We start from the raw sequence: 19373 nt of genomic DNA, 5'->3' as shown, positions 1-19373 counted from the left end.
AAGAAGCACACAACTATTTTCGTGATTTGGCATGGAAAATGCAAACGTATTGTTCTGAACTTGATTGAAGCTGCAGTTTTTTGCATCAAATTTCCACATAAGGCTCTTTGATTTCCCTTCCTACAAAATCTCCACAGATCTGTTTCTTGGGTGTTTTGGCCTATCATGACACAGAATACTAGCATCAAACTCAGTAATAGACATCATGAAGGCTCCAGAATTATGAAGCAAAAATATCTCAATCACTCCCTTGTGGCTGGCTGCAGTATAGGTGATAGGACTGATCTCGCTCTTTTTTTTTTTTTTTACAAAACTATGTAGTGGCAAAAATGGGTTTAAAGAGGCAAAATAGGTTAAAACAAGCATAAAAGGTGCATGAAAATGTTAAAAACAAGTTAAAAAGTCATAGAAATAGGTAAAGAAAGGCAAAAATGGGTGGGAAAATGGTGAAAAGCAGTTAAAAGTGGTAAAAATGGGAAAAGAAAGGTAACAATGGGTGGGAAAATGGTGTAAAGCAGTTGAATAGTGGCAAAAATGAGTTTAAAGAGGCAAAATAGGTTATAACAAGCATAAAAGGTGCATGAAAATGTTAAAAACCAGTTAAAAAAGTGGTAGAAATAAGTAAAGTAAGGCAAAAATGGGTGGGAAAATGGTAAAAAGCATTTAAAAAGTGGTAAAATGGAAAAAGAAAGGTAACAATGGGTGGGAAAACGGTGTAAAGCAGTTGACTAGTGGAAAAAACAGGTTAAAAGAGGCAAAATGGGATAAGAAAACTAAAAAAGGGGTGTTAAAATGGTGTAAAGTGGTTAAAAGGCAGTAGAAATAAGTAAAGAAAGGCAAAAATGGGTGGGAAAATGGTAAAAAGCAGTTAAAAAGTGGTAAAAATGGGAAAAGAAAGGCAAAAATGGGTGGAAAAATGGTGTTAAGCGATTGACTAGTGGCAAAAATGGGTTTAAAGAGAAAAAATGGGTAAAAACAAGCATAAAAGGTAGGTGAAAATGTTCAAAAGCGGTTCAAAAGTGATAGAAATAAGTAAAGAAAGGCAAAAATGGGTGGGAAAATGGTGTAAAGTGATTGACTAGTGGCAAAAATGGGTTTAAAGAGGAAAAATGGGTTAAGAAAAGCAAAAAAAGGTAGGTGAAAATGGTGAAAAGCAGTTAAAAAATGGTAGAAATAAGTAAAGAAAGGCTAAAATGGTGTAAAGTGATTGACTAGTGGCAAAAAATGGGTGTAAAGAGGCAAAATAGGTTAAAACAAGCAAAAAATTTGCATGAAAATGTTGAAAAGCAGTTAAAAAGTGGTAGAAAAAATAAAAGAAAGGCAAAAATGGGTGGGAAAATGGTGTAAAGCATTTGAATAGTGGCAAGAACGGGTTAAAAGAGGCAAAATGGGTTAAGAAAAGCAAAAATTGGGTGGGAAAATGGTGTAAAGTGATTGACTAGTGGAAAAATGGGTTTAAAGAGGCAAAATAGGTTAAAACAAGCAAAAAAGTTGCATGAAAATGTTGAAAAGCAGTTAAAAAGTGGTAAAAATGGGAAAAGAAAGGCAAAAATGGGTGGGAAAATGGTGAAAAGCAGTTAAAAAGTGGTAGAAATAAGTAAAGAAAGGAAAAAATGGGTGGGAAAATTGTGCAAAGCGATTGACTAGTGGCAAAAATGGTTTAAAAGGGGCAAAATGAGTAAAGAAAAGCAAAAAAGGGTGTGAAAATGGTGAAAAGCAGTTAAAATTTGGCAGAAACAGTGATGAACATCAGAACACAATCATAGCTTGACACACTTTTCAGGATGCTAGCACCAATGCTACTGTTCCAACACACATGCATTCATATGTCAATAAATCCTAAATAAACCCCTCCCACTGGGGAGGGTTTGTCAGGGGCTTAACTCTGTGTGGGCCTGGCTGCCGTGCAGCCTCTCATTTGGTTCAGGGAATGTGAAATAGTGTTTTAGCAATGTGAAAAAATGTCTCCTCTTTTTGCTGTATTTGTTGGATATGATTGAAAAACATTAACGAATCACTGTATTCCATTTTTTATTCACATTTTACACAACATTAAACTTTTTAGGAGTTTAGGAGTGTATGTTCAGCTCATGTCATGTAAACACACAGCCGTCATGTAACTGAAGGTCTCTCCGAGAGGCATCTGGCTGCAGCCCTCGGGCAGACCTCTACGCTGGGGCGTTCGGTTGGAGACCTCTACGCTGGGGCGAAACCTCTACGCTGGGGCGAAACCTCTACACTGGGGCGAAACCTCTACGCTGGGGTGTGACGTATATTACCCGCAACGAAATTTCAGCTCTATCCGCTTGCCGACAGGCTGACCCTAAACCTAACCAGTCGGATTTTAATGCCTAAACCTCACCAGTCGGATTTAAACGCCTAAACCGGACCAGTCTGGGTTTAATAGCATATGGGTCGGCGATTGCTACTGCACGGTCCAGCGTACGGGGCTATGCTAATGTGTCATAAGCACAGCGTTTTAGTCATGCTAACAACAGCTAACACGCTGCACGCCTTAGCGTAGGCTTGGGCAATGACGTCACGCCCCAGCGTAGAGGTTTTGCCCCAGCATAGAGGTCTCCAACCGATAGCCCCGGCGTAGAGTTTTGCTCGAGGGCTGCAGCCAGACCCTCTTGGTCTCTCCTGTTCATGTAAACGTGGACAAACATCACAGGATGGACGTCACTTTTACCGGCAGTAGTTTGATATCTCTAACACTCCCCTCTGGTTCCTCCTGGACAGCATCATCCTGTCCATGGCTAACCCACTACCATACCATCCTGTACCAGTCCTCACACAGTGAAGCTACAAACGGGGTCCAGTTGATCTCTCCAGTGAACCAGTCTCAGGGTTCAGATCTTACAGCAGGGCCACCTCCAAACAGATAATGTGGTTTGAGTTCTGCAGCAGATCCTCTGAGTCTCTTCTACCTGAGCCGGGTGTCCTCCACGTCCTCCGTCACTCGGAGAGACGAGGTCCGAGCCTCGCCTTCGTACATGGACTTGGAGGTCACTAAAGTGACCAGCTTCAGCGGGAACTTCGCTGCCCTCTTCAGTTTCTTGTTGGTGTTCCGCACGCTCATGAAGCAGAGCGTGTTGATGACCCCGTTGCTCATGGCGATGCACTCGATGATGTAGAAAGCCACCAGGGAGTTCCTGTTCCGGGATATGAGCGTGGGATAAAAGTCCCGCAGCAGGGCGAAGCCGTAGTACGGCGCCCAGCAGAGGATGTACGCCACCAGCACCAGAATCAGAACCACCACCGTCCTCCGACGCCTCTGAAGCTTCCGTCTGATCTGCTCCGTCTGGAAACCGGGGACGTCCTTAAACCAGAGCTCCCTTGAGATCTGGATGTAGCAGACCGCCATGACGGTCACTGGACCGATGAACTCCAGAGCGAAGATGAGCAGGAAGTAGGAGCGGTAGAAGACCTGCTGATCCACAGGCCAGATCTGAGCGCAGAAGGTCTTAAAGGTTCCTCCTTCCGTGTGTGGGTACGTTGTCTCTGAGGCCATGTAGGCGGAGGGGATGGAGATGAAGACGGGGATGATCCAGACCGTCAGGATCACGCAGTACGCCGTCTGGTACTTCATACGAGGACGGAGCGGGTACAGGATTGCCATGTACCTGCAGACAGGAAGAGAGGAGGAGACAGTCGTCATCTGTTGTTGTTCATCATTCGCCTCCTGATAAAACTGCCTCCAATAAACCCCACTCACACAACAATGAACCACCACCCGGTAACGATAAAAACTCATGCTGAGGTGGGTCAGCAGAAGAGCGAAAACATCCTACCCGCCATGAAAAGTGGCCCAGTTCTGATAAAACCGCCGCTCTGTTGTAGCTACATCTGAGCTAATCAGGAGGCAGCCTTTGCAAACGACTAGAATGACTTAACCCCGCCCATAGCTACTGCCTCGTTCTCCTTAAAGGATTCTGATATGTCCAAACTCACTTTGGTGAAGCTCAAACAGTGGGGGTGTCAAACTCAAGGCCTGGGGGCCAAATCCGGCCCGTGGTACAGTTACAACCGGCCCGCCAGACCATTAATATTTTTATTAGAACTGGCCCACCAGCATGAGGTCTGCAGATTTCTTCAGTATGAAAATGTGAACATATCCTCAAAGATTTAAAATATCCTTAAGTCATAAAAATGTAAAACAAAAAAAAAGGAAAGGGTAGAAAGAACTATAACTATTATATTATATATACTATATATATAGTACAATAAATATTACTGTTTTATGTAATATTTTGACCTTTTAGATCCACAATTTTAAATTTTAAGTTATATTTCCACCCTTTAAACTCATGATTTTGACTTTTTGTCTCATATTTTTAATTTTAAAAAGTATAATTTTGAATTTTATCTCATATTTTGACTGATAATGGGCTAATAACCAGAAGACTAGAGTTCGGCTCAAGGAGGGAGTGGCAGGAGACTGAATTTGCTTTTGGTTGGTACCATATATTATAGAAAGAATTTAGTAAATGACATACAAATATATATACAGTGTACACAATAAAAACTGAATGGCCATTCGAGGAAAACACAAAGTGCTCAGTTCAGGTACAGGGGCATAACAATGAACTGCAATGCAATAAATATCGAGAGTCCGGCAATACGGACTGCTAAATCAAGAGTCCAGCAATAAATTTAGTTCAGCAACTCAGAAAAATATCACCCCCAGCCCACCCACAGTCCATTGGAACCCACGTCTGGGTTTGACCGTTCGACCAGATGGAGGTAAGTGCGATAAGAGTTGGTGAGAGGTGTGTATAGCTGGGTGGCTAATGGGGCAGTGTGCGTGCGTGGGGAGAGAGTTTCGTGGGCTGCAAAGAGCCCCCTACTGGGCCAGCAGGGGAGGTGTGACTCTGCAGTGCTCTCAGTTCCAGTGGCCCTGTAGGCTCTAGGCCTGCTCCTTCATTAGCTCGCCATCAGGATCAAAAACCTGGCCAAATTCCGCAGACTACGCCTTAAACACGAGCTCTTTCAATAGTATATGGGACGCGCTAGAAAGCTCCTGCAACCCAACTCTCAACCGGCTTCCCCACCGCACCTTCCCAGACTGAATCGCAGCGGTACAGTAAACAAATGCGATTGGCCGCGCCAAGTCACGTGACCGCATGATGTCACGAGGAGAATAGCTGTGATTGGCCAGACTGATGCCGAAATCCCGTGAGAACAGACAGAAAACCCCGCGAGATTAAAGGACGGGACTAATGCATGAGCAGAGATACATGTAGAGAAAAGCTGGCATACAGGATTTATCACCTGGGTTACATTTATGGTGTATTTTGACCTTTAGAACTTATAATTTTGAATTTTATCTTGTATATTTGACTTAAAAACACATTATTTTTACATTTTATCTGATATTTTGAATTTTAGAATGTATTATTTTGAATTTCATCTCTTATTTAGACTGTTAAAACCCATTATGTACAATTTCATCCTATATATTGAGCATTAAAACTCATGATTTTTGACATCTTATCTCATATTTTAATTTTAAAATGTATTATTTTTAATTTTTCTCATATTTCGACTAAAAAAATTCATGATTTCCAGTTTTATCTCATAATTTAACCTTTAAAACTTTTTTTGGAATTAAATTTCATATTTTGACTGATAAAATTCATGATTTACGGTTTTATCTTGTATTTTGACCTTTAGAACTTATCATTTTGAATTTTATCCTGTATATTTGACTTTAAAACTCATGATTTCGACATTTTGTCTAATATTATGAATTCAAAAATACATTATTTTTAACTCATATTTTAACTGATAAAACTCATAATTTACAATTTTGTCTCATATTTTGACCCTTAAAACTCATTAGTTTGACTTTTTATCTCAAATTTTGATGGATAAAACTGATTTTATGTCATATTGTGAACCTTCAAACTCATAATTTTCAATTTTATCCCATATTTTGACTGGTAAAACTCACAATTTAGATTTTTTTTCTCATATCTTGACCTTTAAAACTCATGATTTCCAGTTTTATCTTGTATTTTCACCTTTAGAACTTACCATTTTGAATTTTATCCTTTATATTTGACTCTGAAAGTCCTGATTTTGACTTTCTATCTGATATTTTGAATTTTAAAATGTATTATTTTGAATTTTATCTCATATTTCACTGATAAAACTCATGATTTACCTTTTTATCTCATATATGATGGATAAAATTAATTTTATCTCATACTGTGACCCTTCAAACTCATTATTTTCAATTTAATCTCATATTTTGACCTTTAAAACTCATGATTTCCAGTTTTATCTCATTGTTTTACCTTTAAAAATCATGATTTTGACTTTTTTAATCTCATATTTTGAAGTTTAGACATATTATTATGTATTCTATCTCATATTTGGACCTTTAAAACTCATGATTTTGAATTTATCTCATGTAATTGCCTTTCAAAAACTTTTTTGACTTTTAATTTCATGTTCTGACCTTTTGATCGTGTAAGTTTGACTTTTTATCTCAGATTTTGATCCTTTAAACTTATCATTTAGACTTTTTAATCTCTAAATCATCAGTGCTTAGTTTTTTCCCATAATTCATTACTGATGATATGACGATGACAGTTTATGGTTAAATGCGGACCCTGTTGGGCCCTCAGGTTAGACCTGAATCCAGAATCTGGCCCCTGCTGTGATTGAGTTTGACACCCCTGTCAAACAGTGTGGACTGGAGCTTTTCAACATGGATTTTCCTGATGACAGACATGGTGTCTGGCAAATCCAACTGCTTTGTGAGGTTAACTGAGACGGGCTTCTTCTGAGCTGAGGGCTGGTGTGTGAACTAGGGCTGTGAAGCTGTATGTACTCCCTGAGAGAGAAACACAAAAGTTACATAGTGCTGAAAGCAGCTGACTGGGTCACTCTGTGAAAATGGGATAGACTCCACCTTCCCTGAAAGTTCCCAGACTGTTTGACTTTGAACGACTATTTAAGGAGGGAGAGCTGCATTTAACTGATCTAAATGTAATCTTAACCTGCCTTTGCTCTGGTAATTCACAGAAATCTTCACATCCTGAAGATCATGGTGTTTATTTTAATAATTACTTGTTTTTTAATGTCTTATTTCAGAGGATTTATGTAGCTCAATGCTTCTAAAAGCCTCAGTTATAATAAGATTTAATAAAAAGTGATGAGTCTGGGTCTGTAAGCCAGATTTCACAGTTATCAGCAGCAGAAGTGTTTCAGACACGATCACTAACAGAGGAGCGTGTAGCACTGACAAACTCTACATTCTCACGGACTAACAATCTCTCTTCTCTGCTGAAGCTATTTAAACATGACAGGAGGCGCTGGCCATGATAAATGTTAGACGGCGGGCTGCCGGTCCCACGGTGTAAAGACTAACAATGATTGATTTGATCCAGAGGCTGAAAGACGGCGAGAGCTGTTTTTATCAACACTGGAAGTAAATAAAGTCTGTCCAGGACGTCTGCAGAGTCCGGAGGTCTGTTTGGTTCAGCACAGACTCTGAAACAGCAAAACAAACGTGACACAATAGACTGCCTTAGATTGTCTTAAACAAAGCTGTGAAGCTGGATTACATCCTCGGATCCTTGTTAAAGACACACGTCTGTGTCTGGAGAGACGAGGTAAAATCGTTGAACATGGAGGCAGACAGTCACCTTGGGCGGACAGGTTCATCTCTCCTGACCACGCCTCTTCTAACAATCGCGGCCAGCATCGACCCTCACCTTGTTTTTATTCACGGCAGCAGAGGGACGGACAGGCCGAGGTCAGGGGAGTCACGGAGAAGGACATAATCACTGCCAGGAGGGCGTGGTCGGACTCAGACATGTTAAATCAATGTCAGGTGAGGAATGAGGGCCTTTATTAAGGTTTCAGGAATTCGCCACCTCACAGGCAAGAAGGAAGGATTTTTATTTCTGCACTGAGTTTCTCTCAAGAAGATGTGAATGAAAGAATTACTCTTTATCTTAAATGATCAACCATTTATCCAAGATTTGTTCATTGGTATGAGGAGACGGCTGGTATCATGATTGTCTCATCTCCGATTGGTCCATCTGTGTCTGAGTAGAGTAATATCATCAGTGGTGGATGTTTGCAGCTCTAGAAAATACTACAATCCTGTTGGGAAATAATCAGAACCCTATGTGGGACCGTATCAAAGGTAAAGTTCTGATTCTTGTGCTAATATTCCAGAATTTTAGGGATTTTAAAAACCTGCCATATGACTACAAATGCCTCAGTGATGTGGTTTTTCCTTTTACAGTGGTCTGATACTGCTGATTCGAGGTTTCTCAAATCCTCAGCATGGCCTGGGACAATGCAAGGATCGTGGATCAGAGAAGAACAAACATAAAGAGGCCATTGAAAGCAGGAAGTGGGAAAAGACATCATCAGCCAGGACGAGGGGGCACTCATGCTGTCCCACACCTGGGACTCTTTCCTCTAGAGACCAGGGGATGGCAGGGGGGCGTGGTCAGACCTGTCAGGTCCATCAGGCTGACCACGCCTGTATATAAAGGACATGTCAACTGTCAGGTGATGCTTCTGAGGAAGACTGCAGATGACGTTCGAAACACGTCAAGGTAAAAACAAAAAACACCTCCTATAATTAGATGTCTAAAAAGGAAACACAAGTAATCAAAATAAGAAGACTGGATCTACTCGGCCACGCTTCATGATGGCGACTCGAGCTGTTGATGAATTTTAACGTTCAAGGTGTTTGCGGTGTATCGACCAGAGTAGTAACCTGATGGATTTGTTCCACACATCCATCTGGTAAACCTCCCATAGACAGCGTTTAGAAAAGGGCAGAGCCTTTGAAAAAAACTTGGAGGGTGATTGGATGAACGTTCTGTCACATCATCTACGGGCCAATCAGGGCAAAAAAAACACGTGACGTCGTAGCAACTACCAAGGAGTAAACTCCATAGAGAGCTGCATAACTTGAACCATGGCGACTTTTGTCATTGTTGAAAAGAAAACAACTCACTGCTGTTCTCTGTTCTTCTTTTAACCAAGAAATGTCTTCAAGTTCTGATAAAACTGGCGTTTTAGCGGCATCCACGTTAATCTCTTCTGCCATAATTGCACTGGCCTCTTGCTGCTGCTTGTTTACGTCACGACTCCGCCGCACCTGAAAGTACTGCCCCTCGTCGCTGATTGGTCCTGCCACTTTCTAACCGGGCCCAAACGGTTCAGATGGGAGCTTTGCAAGATGGATTCACCAGTGAGAAACAAGGAAACGGGAGAATCCATCTGCTTTGCAAGGTTATGAGTGTAGAGCAGAACAAGAAGAATCCCCTAGGTGGAGTCTGTTTACATGCAGACCCTTAGAGCCACTAAAAACGGGCATTATTTTGGTCAAAATGGTGGCCTTCCGAGACTTTTTGTAGTTTCCTGACATGGTACTTATGCCCAGAAGTTTAAAATTCTAGATGACTGTGCTTCAGGGACTGATGGATGCCATTAAGCCATCCATCAAAGGTCATGTCTCATGTCAGATTTACCCCCTGGGTCATTTGAGATCCTTTTTCTTTCCCATATTGCTGAAACCTGTGGCCTGCTTAATAATGTGGAACATGTGGAAAAGTGCATTTTGAGGTTTTTATTTTTAAAAAAATAATAGTTATCATTATGAAGTTTGTTCAAAAACATTTGAATTATACTCTAACTGCTGATGACTTGAAAAATATTATGACTGTCATTTGCATTGATATTTAGAAAATCAGAGAAAAACGTCGTTTGCATAATAATGTGGAACGCGGTGTATATGAACATGCTAAGGGTCCAGGTGAGTGTATATTTAGCAGGTGTACCCACCTGTCCACAGCTATGGCGAGCAGCGCATTGGTGGAAACGTAGAGTGACACCGTGCGAAGGTAGTTGGTGGAGGCGCAGAGCAGCAGGCCGTGGTCCCACGACAGCTGCTTCACTACGTAGTAATCCAACAGGAAGGGACAGCACACCGCCGCCACCAGCACGTCCGACACAGCCAGGTTGGCGATCAGCAGGTTGGTCAGGTTACGGAGCTGCTTGTAGCGAGCGAGGCTGGCGATGAACAGGCAGTTTCCGACCCCGCACACCAGCATGATGACCACCAGCACCACAGCGATGACAATGGTGGCCACGAAGAAGGCCAGGCCCTGCGTGGTGTCCGGGATCTCATCCAGAGGGATCTCATAGTCCAGACCGTCGCTGGACAGGAAGTAGTCTGTCAGAGCCGAGCTGCAGTTTGAAGAGTTGGCCATGCTGGATCAAGTCAACATGCCTGGAAAGAAAGTCTGCGGATAATAGAACGAGAAATCAAGTTAACAGAACACAGTAGAAAGAATCGTACCCAGCATGCCTTCTGCCTTCATCAGTTTGTCTGTTTGTGTTTTTGACAGTTGAACAAATATGTTGTGCACTGTGGTCAGTGCATGACATATTTCAAATACGCAGGTGTCTGTTCGTAGACCTCGATGAGAGCTAAAGTACTGTAAAAACACCACCATTATAACCTGATATTGCTGTATTTTCACCTATCTCGGCAGCAGCACCCTATGGGACGGCCAGAAACTTTCAAAATAAACTTAGGAGGGTGACTGCTCACTCACCTTCAAAATGTTAGGACACACTTTATGGTTGTTCAGATTTTTGATACTTTTTCATACTAGGGCTGGGCAATTAATCACAAGTTAGATTAAATCACAGTATGGCCTGCTGCAATATTCTAATCGCAGACGGTGCAATATTTCTTTAGCCTGAAATGTGTCAGAATACCAGATACAGTTTTCTGCAGTAGATGTTTTATGCTCTACACCAGTGTTACTCAACCCTGCTCAACCAAAGAGCCAAATTGTTAAAAAATACCTTTGCAAGAGCCACAAAAAGGCAAAAATGGGGAAAAAAGTGGCAAAAAGAAGAGGCAAAAAATTGGGATAAAAGGAAACAAGTGATATTTAATGGCAAAAGGTAGCTTACTTAGACAAAAAGCAGCAAAAAACGGGAAAAAAAGGCAATAAGAAGAATAAAAAATTTGGGGAAAAAACTAAATAAGTAGTATGTAATGGCAAAAGGTTGCTTAAATGTGCAAAAGTGTCAAAAAAAAGGTGAAAAAGGGCAAAAAATTGGATTACAGTGGAATAAATGGGGGAAAAGTGGCAAAAGAAGTTGCAAAATGGCCCCAAATAAAGGGGAATTATGGTGAAAATGGCAAAAAAAAAAGTTTTTTAAGGTTTTCTGGGGAATTATATTTCAGATTAAGACGTAAAAGAGCCACATGTTGAGTATCACTGCTCTACACTACATGCAAACAGAGTGTCTTTTGTGTTTTTTTTTTTTTTTTTTTACAAAAATCTTACTTTTCTCCCTCATGTATGTGTTTTTCTTATTCAAAACAAAAACAACAAAAGATATGGATCAAAATGCCTTTTCTTTTTGTAAAGTTATGTATTCCTCGTTTTGTTTTTCTAATATGGTGCTCTTTTTAATAAAGAGTGATTTATTGAATGTGTTTGTTAAACAACACATAATATGGGGAACCTGAAAATAATCGCACAATTAATCGCAATCGCAATATTGGGAAAAATAATCGCAATTAGATTATTTTTGCAAATTGTTCAGCCCTATTTCATACCATGTATCTTAACACTTTATTAACTCTGTGCTTTCAGTGATTTAAACTTTCAAAGTTTTAAAAGCATGTTTTTCACAGGGCACATGTGTTGCCGAGGAATAAATCAATCAGAACTGTGCAAGCAAACTCCTGCACATGCACGCTTCTAACTGTGCAAATACATCACCATAGAACCAAAATATTATCAGTGGAGGTGTGCAACAAAACCATGAGCAGAAATTTGCTTGCAACTTTTGATAATATTGGGAACTCAGATCCTCTAAGTTGCCACTGAAACAGGTCTGGCTTTCACAGGCGTCCTATCAATGTCTAATTTTGCTGTTGTGATGAACCTTCTCCTGACACAGCTGCATCCTTTAACAACCGTCCTGAAAGAAAGAAAGCATTCTCAGTCTTCACTTTGGTGAAAAACCTTCCTTAAACTCAGACATGTAAGCTCAAATAAACAGTGTGGTTCGGTCACATCACCTATGCTTCAGTGTCCTGTTCAAAGTGGACTTTTTCCCAGCATGCATCAGGTGAATGACTGTGTAAATGCTTCTCAGACAAACATAAAGAGTGTAGATTTACTGTTGAACACATATGCAGCTCTTTGGCCCGTTGGTGTGACATCAGAGACCTCCAGACCGGACTCTACAGGAGCGCCGTGGTCGTGGTTTGGCTGATTCTGTCTCCAGGTGACCATGGTCATGAAGTCTGCCTGTTAGATTTGTTCACAGGTTGGGGAATGTCTCGTCTCCGCTCTGACGTCTGAACAAACTGCCCCCAACTTTGAACTGTTCTCGGTCTGCTGCAGGAGTCCTGGTTTTAAACTTGAACTTCAACAGCTGCTCTCTTTATTTCTGTTCTTTCAATCCAATCACTGATCCTGTTTGCATAAAAAGACCAAGCAATTTCAGTCATGTTCTTTGAATCCAAACTCTGTTTTGATTCTTTTTTAACACCTCTACACTGACTGAAGCCAGGGCTGGAGGCCATTATTATATCTACTGGATGTCCATATGCTGTCCTCCTCTATCTGTTCAAAAACGATCGTAACTAGTAAATATCCTGAGCATCTATTTTCAGGTCATCAGCACAGTCTGCAGTATTTCCTCTGATGTCTCAATTATACATATCCATCATTATAACTCACAGTGGTGCTTTATTCCTCATTCCGAATCTGTAGCATCAGTTAAACGGGCTGGAGCTCATAAAAATAAAAAAATGGACTATTCTCTGAATTTTTAGGGCATCAAGGATGAGTCTAAATATTTAAACAGGCTGACGTCTATTATGTAACACCAAAAAAGGACGTTTTATGACCAGCTGCACCAGAAATATATAAAGATCAAGAATGCTGCCTGTAGTGAACCTAATAAGGGGATCAGAATCATGATAATCCAAAATACATAGTTACTGAGGAATATTAAACCCAGAGAATGGACCCTGATGGACCCAGAGAATGGACCCTGATAAACCCAGAGAATGGACCCTGATAAACCCAGATAGTGGACCCTGATAAACCCAGAGAATGGACCCTGATAAACCCAGATAGTGGACCCTGATAAACCCAGAGAATGGACCCTGATAAACCCAGGGAACGGACCCTGATAAACCCAGATAGTGGACCCTGATAAACCCAGAGAATGGACCCTGATAAACCCAGAGAATGGACTCCGATAAACCCAGAGAATAGATCCTGATAAACCCAGAGAATGGACCCTGAAAAACCCAGAGAATGGACCCTGATAAACCCAGAGAATGGACCCTGATATACCCAGAGAATGGACCCTGATAAACCCAGAGAATGGACCCTGATATACCCAGAGAATGGACCCTGATAAACCCAGAGAATGGACCCTGATAAACCCAGAGAATGGACCCTGATATACCCAGAGAATGGACCCTGATAAACCCAGAGAATGGACCCTGATAAACCCAGAGAATGGACCCTGATATACCCAGAGAATGGACCCTGATAAACCCAGAGAATGGACCCTGATAAACCCAGATAAACCCAGAGAATGGACCCTGATAGACCCAGAGAATGGACCCTGATAAACCCAGAGAATGGACCCTGATAAACCCAGAGAATGGTCCCTGATGAACCCAGAAAATGGACCCTGATAAACCCTGATAGACCCAGAGAATGAACCCTGATAGACCCAGAGAATGGACCCTGATAGACCCAGAGAATGGACCCTGATAAACCCAGAGAATGGACCCTGATGAACCCAGAGAATGGTCCCTGATAAACCCAGAGAATGGACCCTGATAAACCCTGATAGACCCAGAGAATGAACCCTGATAGACCCAGAGAATGGACCCTGATAGACCCAGAGAATGGACCCTGATAAACCCAGAGAATGGACCCTGATGAACCCAGAGAATGGTCCCTGATAAACCCAGAGAATGGACCCTGATAAACCCTGATAGACCCAGAGAATGAACCCTGATAGACCCAGAGAATGGACCCTGATAGACCCAGAGAATGGACCCTGATAAACCCAGAGAATGGACCCTGATGAACCCAGAGAATGGACCCCGATAAACCCAGAGAATTGACCCTGATGAACCCAGATAAACCCAGAGAATGGACCCTGATGAACCCAGATAGACCCAGAGAATGGACCCCGATAAACCCAGAGAATGGACCCTGATGAACCCAGATAGACCCAGAGAATGGACCCCGATAAACCCAGAGAATGGACCCTGATGAACCCAGATAAACCCAGAGAATGGACCCTGATGAACCCAGATAGACCTAGAGAATGGACCCCGATAAACCCAGAGAATGGACCCTGATGAACCCAGATAAACCCAGAGAATGGACCCTGATGAACCCAGATAAACCCAGAGAATGGACCCTGATGAACCCCGATAAACCCAGAGAATGGACCCTGATGAACCCAAAGAATGGACCCTGATAAACCCAGAGAATTGACCCTGATGAACCCAGATAAACCCAGAGAATGGACCCTGATGAACCCAGATAGACCCAGAGAATGGACCCTGATGAACCCAGATAGACCCAGAGAATGGACCCTGATAGACCCAGAGAATGGACCCTGATGAACCCAGATAGACCCAGAGAATGGACCCCGATAAACCCAGAGAATGGACCCTGATGAACCCAGATAAACCCAGAGAATGGACCCTGATGAACCCAGAGAATGGTCCCTGATAAACCCAGAGAATGGACCCTGATGAACCCAGAGAATGGACCCTGGTAGACCCAGAGAATGGACCCTGATAGACCCAGAGAATGGACCCTGATAGACCCAGAGAATGGACCCTGAAAGTCCCAGAGAATGGACCCTGATAAACCCAAAGAATGGACCCTGATAAACCCAGAGAATGGACCCTGATAGACCCAGAGAATGGACCCCGATAAACCCAGAGAATTGACCCTGATGAACCCAGATAAACCCAGAGAATGGACCCTGATGAACACAGATAGACCCAGAGAATGGACCCCGATAAACCCAGAGAATGGACCCTGATGAACCCAGATAGACCCAGAGAATGGACCCCGATAAACCCAGAGAATGGACCCTGATGAACCCAGATAAACCCAGAGAATGGACCCTGATGAACCCAGAGAATGGACCCTGATAAACCCAGAGAATGGACCCTGATAAACCCAGAGAATGGACCCTGATGAACCCAGAGAATGGACCCTGATAAACCCAGAGAATGGACCCTGATGAACCCAGAGAATGGACCCTGATAAACCCAGAGAATGGACCCCGATAAACCCAGAGAATGGACCCTGATGAACCCAGATAAACCCAGAGAATGGACCCTGATGAACCCAGAGAATGGACCCTGATAAACCCAGAGAATGGACCCTGATAGACCCAGAGAATGGACCCTGATAAACCCAGATAAACCCAGAGAATGGACCCTGATAGACCCAGAGAATGGACCCTGATAAACCCAGAGAGTGGACCCTGATAAACCCAGAGAATGGACCCTGATAAACCCAGAGAATGGACCCTGATAAACCCAGAGAATGGACCCCGATAAACCCAGAGAATGGACCCTGATGAACCCAGATAAACCCAGAGAATGGACCCTGATGAACCCAGAGAATGGACCCAGATAAACCCAGAGAATGGACCCTGATAGACCCAGAGAATGGACCCTGATAGACCCAGAGAATGGACCCTGATAAACCCAGAGAATGGACCCTGATAAACCCAGAGAATGGACCCTGATGAACCCAGATAGACCCAGAGAATGGACCCCGATAAACCCAGAGAATGGACCCTGATGAACCCAGATAAACCCAGAGAATGGACCCTGATGAACCCAGAGAATGGACCCTGATAAACCCAGAGAATGGACCCTGGTAGACCCAGAGAATGGACCCTGATGAACCCAGAGAATGGACCCTGATAAACCCAGAGAATGGACCCTGGTAGACCCAGAGAATGGACCCTGATAGACCCAGAGAATGGACCCTGATAGACCCAGAGAATGGACCCTGAAAGTCCCAGAGAATGGACCCTGATAAACCCAAAGAATGGACCCTGATAAACCCAGAGAATGGACCCTGATAGACCCAGAGAATGGACCCCGATAAACCCAGAGAATTGACCCTGATGAACCCAGATAAACCCAGAGAATGGACCCTGATGAACCCAGATAGACCCAGAGAATGGACCCCGATAAACCCAGAGAATGGACCCTGATGAACCCAGATAGACCCAGAGAATGGACCCCGATAAACCCAGAGAATGGACCCTGATGAACCCAGATAAACCCAGAGAATGGACCCTGATGAACCCAGAGAATGGACCCTGATAAACCCAGAGAATGGACCCTGATAAACCCAGAGAATGGACCCTGATGAACCCAGAGAATGGACCCTGATAAACCCAGAGAATGGACCCTGATGAACCCAGAGAATGGACCCTGATAAACCCAGAGAATGGACCCCGATAAACCCAGAGAATGGACCCTGATGAACCCAGATAAACCCAGAGAATGGACCCTGATGAACCCAGAGAATGGACCCTGATAAACCCAGAGAATGGACCCTGATAGACCCAGAGAATGGACCCTGATAAACCCAGATAAACCCAGAGAATGGACCCTGATAGACCCAGAGAATGGACCCTGATAAACCCAGAGAGTGGACCCTGATAAACCCAGAGAATGGACCCTGATAAACCCAGAGAATGGACCCTGATAAACCCAGAGAATGGACCCCGATAAACCCAGAGAATGGACCCTGATGAACCCAGATAAACCCAGAGAATGGACCCTGATGAACCCAGAGAATGGACCCAGATAAACCCAGAGAATGGACCCTGATAGACCCAGAGAATGGACCCTGATAGACCCAGAGAATGGACCCTGATAAACCCAGAGAATGGACCCTGATAAACCCAGAGAATGGACCCTGATGAACCCAGATAGACCCAGAGAATGGACCCCGATAAACCCAGAGAATGGACCCTGATGAACCCAGATAAACCCAGAGAATGGACCCTGATGAACCCAGAGAATGGACCCTGATAAACCCAGAGAATGGACCCTGATAAACCCAGAGAATGGACCCTGATGAACCCAGAGAATGGACCCTGATAAACCCAGAGAATGGACCCTGATAAACCCAGAGAATGGACCCTGATAGACCGAGAGAACAGACCCTGATAGTCCCAGAGAATGGACCCTGATAGACCCAAAGAATGGACCCTGATAGACCCAGAGAATGGACCCTGATGAACCCAGAGAATGGACCCTGATAGACCCAGAGAATGGACCCTGATAGACCCAGAGAATGGACCCTGATAAACACAGAGAATAGACTCTGATGAACCCAGATAAACCCAGAGAATGGACCCTGATAGACCCAGAGAATGGACCCTGATGAACCCAGATAAACCCAGAGAATGGACCCTGATGAACCCAGAGAATGGACCCTGATAAACCCAGAGAATGGACCCTGATAAACCCAGAGAATGGACCCTGATGAACCCAGAGAATGGACCCTGATAAACCCAGAGAATGGACCCTGATGAACCCAGAGAATGGACCCTGATAAACCCAGAGAATGGACCCCGATAAACCCAGAGAATGGACCCTGATGAACCCAGATAAACCCAGAGAATGGACCCTGATGAACCCAGAGAATGGACCCTGATAAACCCAGAGAATGGACCCTGATAGACCCAGAGAATGGACCCTGATAAACCCAGATAAACCCAGAGAATGGACCCTGATAGACCCAGAGAATGGACCCTGATAAACCCAGAGAGTGGACCCTGATAAACCCAGAGAATGGACCCTGATAAACCCAGAGAATGGACCCTGATAAACCCAGAGAATGGACCCCGATAAACCCAGAGAATGGACCCTGATGAACCCAGATAAACCCAGAGAATGGACCCTGATGAACCCAGAGAATGGACCCAGATAAACCCAGAGAATGGACCCTGATAGACCCAGAGAATGGACCCTGATAGACCCAGAGAATGGACCCTGATAAACCCAGAGAATGGACCCTGATAAACCCAGAGAATGGACCCTGATGAACCCAGATAGACCCAGAGAATGGACCCCGATAAACCCAGAGAATGGACCCTGATGAACCCAGATAAACCCAGAGAATGGACCCTGATGAACCCAGAGAATGGACCCTGATAAACCCAGAGAATGGACCCTGATAAACCCAGAGAATGGACCCTGATAGACCCAGAGAATGGACCCTGATAGACCCAGAGAATGGACCCTGAAAGTCCCAGAGAATGGACCCTGATAAACCCAAAGAATGGACCCTGATAAACCCAGAGAATGGACCCTGATAGACCCAGAGAATGGACCCCGATAAACCCAGAGAATTGACCCTGATGAACCCAGATAAACCCAGAGAATGGACCCTGATGAACCCAGATAGACCCAGAGAATGGACCCCGATAAACCCAGAGAATGGACCCTGATGAACCCAGATAGACCCAGAGAATGGACCCCGATAAACCCAGAGAATGGACCCTGATGAACCCAGATAAACCCAGAGAATGGACCCTGATGAACCCAGAGAATGGACCCTGATAAACCCAGAGAATGGACCCTGATAAACCCAGAGAATGGACCCTGATGAACCCAGAGAATGGACCCTGATAAACCCAGAGAATGGACCCTGATGAACCCAGAGAATGGACCCTGATAAACCCAGAGAATGGACCCCGATAAACCCAGAGAATGGACCCTGATGAACCCAGATAAACCCAGAGAATGGACCCTGATGAACCCAGAGAATGGACCCTGATAAACCCAGAGAATGGACCCTGATAGACCCAGAGAATGGACCCTGATAAACCCAGATAAACCCAGAGAATGGACCCTGATAGACCCAGAGAATGGACCCTGATAAACCCAGAGAGTGGACCCTGATAAACCCAGAGAATGGACCCTGATAAACCCAGAGAATGGACCCTGATAAACCCAGAGAATGGACCCCGATAAACCCAGAGAATGGACCCTGATGAACCCAGATAAACCCAGAGAATGGACCCTGATGAACCCAGAGAATGGACCCAGATAAACCCAGAGAATGGACCCTGATAGACCCAGAGAATGGACCCTGATAGACCCAGAGAATGGACCCTGATAAACCCAGAGAATGGACCCTGATAAACCCAGAGAATGGACCCTGATGAACCCAGATAGACCCAGAGAATGGACCCCGATAAACCCAGAGAATGGACCCTGATGAACCCAGATAAACCCAGAGAATGGACCCTGATGAACCCAGAGAATG

General features: G+C 43.8%; 1 protein-coding gene across 1 annotated transcript; it reads right to left on the bottom strand.

The window, feature by feature from the left end:
- Positions 1-2699: 2699 nt before the first annotated feature.
- On the bottom strand, positions 2700-10371 carry prokr1a (prokineticin receptor 1a). The gene is made up of 2 exons (XM_041786214.1): positions 9823-10371; positions 2700-3626 (listed from the first exon to the last, which is right to left on the bottom strand). Exons 1-2 carry the CDS (start codon positions 10248-10250, stop codon positions 2927-2929), a joined length of 1128 nt encoding a protein of 375 aa, XP_041642148.1. The 5' UTR covers positions 10251-10371; the 3' UTR covers positions 2700-2926.
- Positions 10372-19373: the final 9002 nt, after the last annotated feature.

This window comes from Cheilinus undulatus, linkage group 4 (assembly GCF_018320785.1).
Source record: "Cheilinus undulatus linkage group 4, ASM1832078v1, whole genome shotgun sequence".
Lineage (NCBI taxonomy): Eukaryota > Metazoa > Chordata > Actinopteri > Labriformes > Labridae > Cheilinus > Cheilinus undulatus.
The sequence above is the reverse complement of the archived record's forward strand: the minus strand, read 5'-3'. Positions and strand labels throughout refer to the sequence as shown.

Excerpts from the sequence above, each read along its gene's own strand:
- prokr1a (XM_041786214.1), bottom strand. The coding sequence starts at position 10,250 with ATGGCCAACTCTTCAAACTGCAGCTCGGCTCTGACAGACTACTTCCTG. Across the intron at positions 3,627-9,822 it reads CTCGCCATAGCTGTGGACAG|GTACATGGCAATCCTGTACC; the intron begins GTGGGTACACCT and ends TCCTGTCTGCAG.